The sequence below is a fragment of the Haplochromis burtoni genome, unplaced genomic scaffold (assembly GCF_018398535.1).
Source record: "Haplochromis burtoni strain Fernald_Lab_line unplaced genomic scaffold, NCSU_Asbu1 Contig_295, whole genome shotgun sequence".
Classification (NCBI taxonomy): domain Eukaryota; kingdom Metazoa; phylum Chordata; class Actinopteri; order Cichliformes; family Cichlidae; genus Haplochromis; species Haplochromis burtoni.
The window spans coordinates 129,241-134,360 of NW_024582656.1; the positions used below are offsets into that span (position 1 = coordinate 129,241).

The window sequence follows — 5,120 nt, forward strand, 5'->3', positions numbered from 1 at the left end:
TCACCTGTGATCAGTTTCTGGAAATATTCATTTGATTTATTAGGCTGTAGATTAGTAAGCATGTCCTGAAAGTCGTCCATGGCTATCTTTATTATACTGACTCTGCGTCTGACACTAACCACAACACAGGGTTTGGGACAGTTAGGTTCAGGGTCATCAGTGATGATGACCTCACAGGGTTAAAAAGCCCATCTCAACAGAGAAAGTTGATAACCGCTGTCTTTATTATCTCTTTAAGACTTTGTTGAGGCAGCTGACTCAAAGAAAGTCTGGCTGTGTTGAACTTTGTAGTATTCCTTATTCTGCCTCCAAATTACTTGCCAAGTGTAAAAAATCTTGTATTTTCACTCAGCAAGTGAGCAACATCATGTGACCTTGGAAGGGGCGGGGCTACATGCATTTACACAGAAGCGTGGAGCGAGGAAGAGCCTGTTTCACCTGTGAGCTCAGTAAAAGGAAAGGATGAGTTTGGGCCCAGCAGCAGAAAAATTCCACTGAGTGAGCAGGAGTGTAATCATCATCGTCATATCCAAGGTGGAGCACCCACCCCCCTCCATCCATCCTCCGTTTACACTGCCCCTGCATCACGAGCACTGAGACACTACAGTGAATAAAGTTAAGGTGGACTCCCCATGTTACTTCCCTTCTTTTCATGCCAAATCTGTTGAGGGGCGCCTTAATTTAACTATCTATATTAAATTTTGTGTAACAAACTGGGATATTTAGAATAAAGCTATATATCGGAGCTACTTTGTTATATTTTGTAACTTTGTAGCATATTATATTTTATTTATTGATTGTATTGGAGGAACTGTGACCACATTATTTCCTCTGGTATTAATAAAGCATTTTGATTCTGCTACCTCTGCAGCTAAGCTCATTTAACCTGACTGAGCGTGACCAGTAGAAATAAAGGATCGAACTCAGTAATTCCTGGAAACCAGATCTTTGTTCAGCGTCAGCAAACCAGCAGCTTAGCCTGTAGCTGATGACTAAAAGGACCCACAGTGCTCAAACTGCACCTTTTTCATGATCCAGGGCAGGTCTGGCTTCTTCTTTCAGTGAAATTTAGTGGTGACTTTAAAATCAGTGCATTTTATTTGTCTGTGACTGAGCCTCCATCTTTGGGAGTGGTGCTGTGTGAGACTCTCAAAGCACGTTTTGCACTTTTAGAGGAGACGCACTAAAACTGTAACATCATTAAAAAGACGCTGAAGCCAAACAAACAAAGAACAAAATAAAAACTGTTTGTTCTCTATGATTGGAACTGACACGTGAAATGTGTCGGGTTGTGTCGTCATCATCACTGATTTGTTTGGAGGAGTCGAGCTTGAACGCTCTTTTGTCCCAATTCTAATAATGACAACATTATTCAAATAAGACTGAAGTGGTCGGGCAGAGAATCAGCGCTGTATCCATGCAAACACACGCACAGCAAGCAAACCTCGGCCTTGGATTCAAATGAAGACGCAAACATTTCCAAGTGCGTCCATCTTTGCTGATGATGCAGCAGACACGCTGACCTCCAGTCAGGAGGAGAAGCGTGTTCTTCCACTCACAGACACTGAAGCCTGAAACCGAACGGCCCGTTTACTGCGTTTAACCTCAGTCCTAGTTTCACGGTTCGACGCCTGTGACCTCGTTTAGCTCCAGTTCACAGCTCGTTCTGCCAGACGTCAGTCTGTTTGCATCTGTACTAACTTTGAATAAGTCATCTTCAGTTAAACGACTCTGAGCATCTTTAATCAAATGCACTTTAATCAAATGCACTGGGCTGCTTTCTAAAACCACTTTTACAAAGTCTCTGGTGGACGTGGGAGGAGGAGCGAGGATGACATTTCTATCAGATGAAGAGTTCTGACTGTGTCACAGCTGCACAGACGTCTCATCGTGTCGGGTATGTTATGCATATGTTTGGTTTATTTGATAATCTCACACATTCATTATCTGCTATTCTAATAAACAAAATGATGATAATTGAAGGAAGACAACATTTTTAAAGTTGAACGTTTCAAATGTTGAATATGTTTGATAGTTTTGTTTGAATGATTAGATTAGATAGAAATGGAGTGAATGACAGAGACAGCTGCCTCTTTGTTGATGCTGCTTTAAGTGTTATGATTAATAATGAACGAGCAGCTGCAGATGAGATTCATGAGGACGTCTTCACAGTTTTTCAGCTCTCAGTCATGAAGAGGTGTGGACTGATCCTGCTGTTGCTCTCAGGTCTGTGAACTCATCTCAGTCGCCTCATTTATCAGTTTGAATAAAACTTTTGATGTCAGAAAGTCAAAGAAAGCACAAAGTGAACTGCTCCATAGGGATTATTTTAAAGGTGTCTGTAAACGAGCTTCAAGCAGTCACAGGAACACTCGAACAATCTCCAAAGACCTTTGTCATGTCAACTAAACTTCTAAAGGTTTCTTTGGGTCCAGTTAGAAGTTTGATTGACAGTTTAATAGTCGGCAGTTTGTAAGAGTTTGTATAAAGTGAAGTAAAAGAGTAAAGAAAGAAAGGAGGGAAGAGTCAGTGCATGAACGTGGCTGTTTGTGTGCACTGCTGAGAAAAACACGTCTTGATTTAATTTTCTGTGTAGAAATCTGACTGAAAGCCTGAAACGCTGCAAACCCGTCAGCCCGCTGAAAAAGATCCTGACTGCTTTTACCACGTCCGTGTGCACGTTAGAGCAGGGCGATATGGCCAAAAATATTTATCACGATATTTCATTTTCTTATCGTTGCCTAACATTGTACCGGTATTACCGTGAACGGTATAATATGGCCCAGCCCTAGTGCACGTGTTGTTCAGCTTTGAGCCTCGACCACTAACACGTCGTTTTCCTTCATTGTGCACACTGAAGAGGAAAAATCGTCCAAATACATGTGCAATAAGGCCAGAGTGAAAAACAAACTTAGCACTGTTAAAGCAGCTTTTTAAGCTGATGTGAGAGTTTCGCCCTGGAGCAGGAAACCAGTGTGTAGGTGTCCACAGGCACCGTAAAACAGCTTTTAACCAGTGCACGAGTTACACATCCTTTGAAGGACACATATATTAACATATATTCACGTCTTTAAAGATGTCAACAAAAAGTTTGCGTTGTGGTAGCATGTAAAGAATTTATTCTCCTGATGACTAAAATAGTCGAGCTGAGGTGAGTCTGTGACCGCGCTGACTGACTCGTGTCCTCTCAGGTTACGTGATGGTCTGCCATCTTCAGTCTGATCAGTTAGTCAGACAGCTCCACCTTGTTGACCTGCAGAAGTCCTGGAACGATGCTCAGCAATACTGCAGAGATGAGTACATTGACCTCGCCATCGTTAACAGCTCAGCTCTCATCCAGGAAGCTCAGAAAAGGGCAGGGAGCACCGAGGCGTGGATTGGACTCTCCAGGAGCGGCTGGAAATGGTCTCAAACTGGTCCAGTTCAGTCATCCTGGTTTAACATGTGGTCACCGGGACAGCCAGGGACTGATGAGTGTGTGATATTAACTGGATCTGGATCATGGTCCACAAGACCGTGCTCAGCTACTTATTACTTTGTCTGCTATGACGGTGAGTGTTTCAGACTTTGGTACCAGGGTTTGACAAACTGAACATTTTAGCTGCAGGTTTGAATCCGTCTGATCTTTTGTTTCAGCTGCGACTAACAAACGCATCCTGGTGAGGAACTCAATGACCTGGTCTGATGCTCAGTCTTACTGCAGACAGACGTACACAGACCTGAGCACCATCACCAACACGCAGGACAACAGCCAGGTCGCTTCTATGATGCCATCTTATTATGAAGCCTGGATTGGACTGTACAGAAAATACTGGACGTGGTCAAACTCGAGCACAGCCTCCAACCTGCCGTGGGGGCCCGGGCAGCCTGATAACAGCAGAAAAATGTATATTTAATATCATAATAGAGAGCATAAATGCCCGATTCACTGACATATACGGCATATCTACTGTTATATTGCTGGGTGCTCATTTGAACTATAAAGTATGAAGTCAAAAAGCTCAGACATCAGGCTGCTCTGAACACTCAGTTTCACCTTTTTCTCCTCTTGAACTTTCATATGTAGAGACAGGATATCATGAACATTTATATCTGAGACACAGAAGGTCCGCCCACCTGCTCACCTGCAAACTTTAGCTTCACCAATCAGAAGAGACAAAGAGGCATAAAACAGCTCATCAGACACTCTGATCTGAGCTTAGGATAAAGAAGGATGATTTCCAACTGTCAGTCATGCAAAGCTACGCTGTTACAGTCCAGCAGTCAGAGTACAGAGATGGAAATAAGTTGAATTACACAGCAGATCATCTGAGGAACATCAGCCAATAACGTTCAGACTAAACCGCCACAGTCTTCCTTCTCACGTAAGCGGCTGTCTCCTCCTCTCTGTGGAAAACCTTCCCATCAGGCTGCGTCCTCCACCTCAGCTTCACCTCCTCTCTGATCCCTTGCTCCACCAGCTTCTCCCTCACCTGAAACACAGTTTTCACACATTAACAGAAGCTCCTCATTAATCAGCCGTTGTTTCTGTAGTGAGCAGAAAACGTTGTTCGTGCTGTTTCTGGGGGAAATGAACTAAATGAACTGGCTGGGGATGAAACTGGAGTCTGGAATTAGGCCTCATTGCCTGTCATTGGTTCACGTCGTCTCCTCACAGCAATCTGAAATTAAGTGACTTCTTCAAGTTACCAGTTAAAAAAAGGTTAAATAATACAAATGGATGGGATTGCATTAAACGAGCCCCGTATCTCTGCAGCTGTGTGCTGTCACGTGTCCCTGAACCTGCACAGACTCACTGCTCTCTATCATTTCACAGTAGTTATAGCGGTCTGTTCCTTGTATCGGGGCCCGTGTGTGACCTCTGACCTGCTGCAGGATGGATTCTTGCACTGTGGGGTCGTTCAGGTCTGCAGATCCCACCCTCAGCTGAACCTTCACTGACCTCGAGGCTGAAGGTTTGACATCTGCAGAGAAAGAAAAGCCCGATGAGCCCAGGAGGACCAGACTGTGCAGAAACACAGAGGACAGACTCACCTCTGGAGCAGAGGAAGGGGCGTTGGTCATCACACTTATGACTGTTGAAGGAGCCTGTTGATCCGACTATTGTGGCACAGTTTAGA

The 5,120-nt window shown here is 44.0% G+C and overlaps 1 protein-coding gene and 1 long non-coding RNA gene across 2 annotated transcripts; one reads left to right on the forward strand and one right to left on the reverse strand.

Moving 5' to 3' along the window:
* Positions 1 to 1,060: 1,060 nt before the first annotated feature.
* LOC121815767 (E-selectin-like) lies at positions 1,061 to 3,878 on the forward strand (the record flags this gene model as incomplete). The annotated part of the gene is given in 4 exon segments (XM_042228002.1): positions 1,061 to 1,897; positions 2,173 to 2,226; positions 3,192 to 3,551; positions 3,637 to 3,878. Coding segments are annotated over 3 exon segments (639 nt in total), but the record flags the coding sequence as incomplete, so codon positions are not given.
* A 492-nt stretch (positions 3,879 to 4,370) lies between these two features.
* Positions 4,371 to 5,120, reverse strand: LOC121815769. Its single transcript, XR_006055341.1, has 3 exons — positions 5,035 to 5,120; positions 4,867 to 4,964; positions 4,371 to 4,472 (listed from the first exon to the last, which is right to left on the reverse strand). It is a non-coding gene; the product is annotated as an uncharacterized LOC121815769 (long non-coding RNA).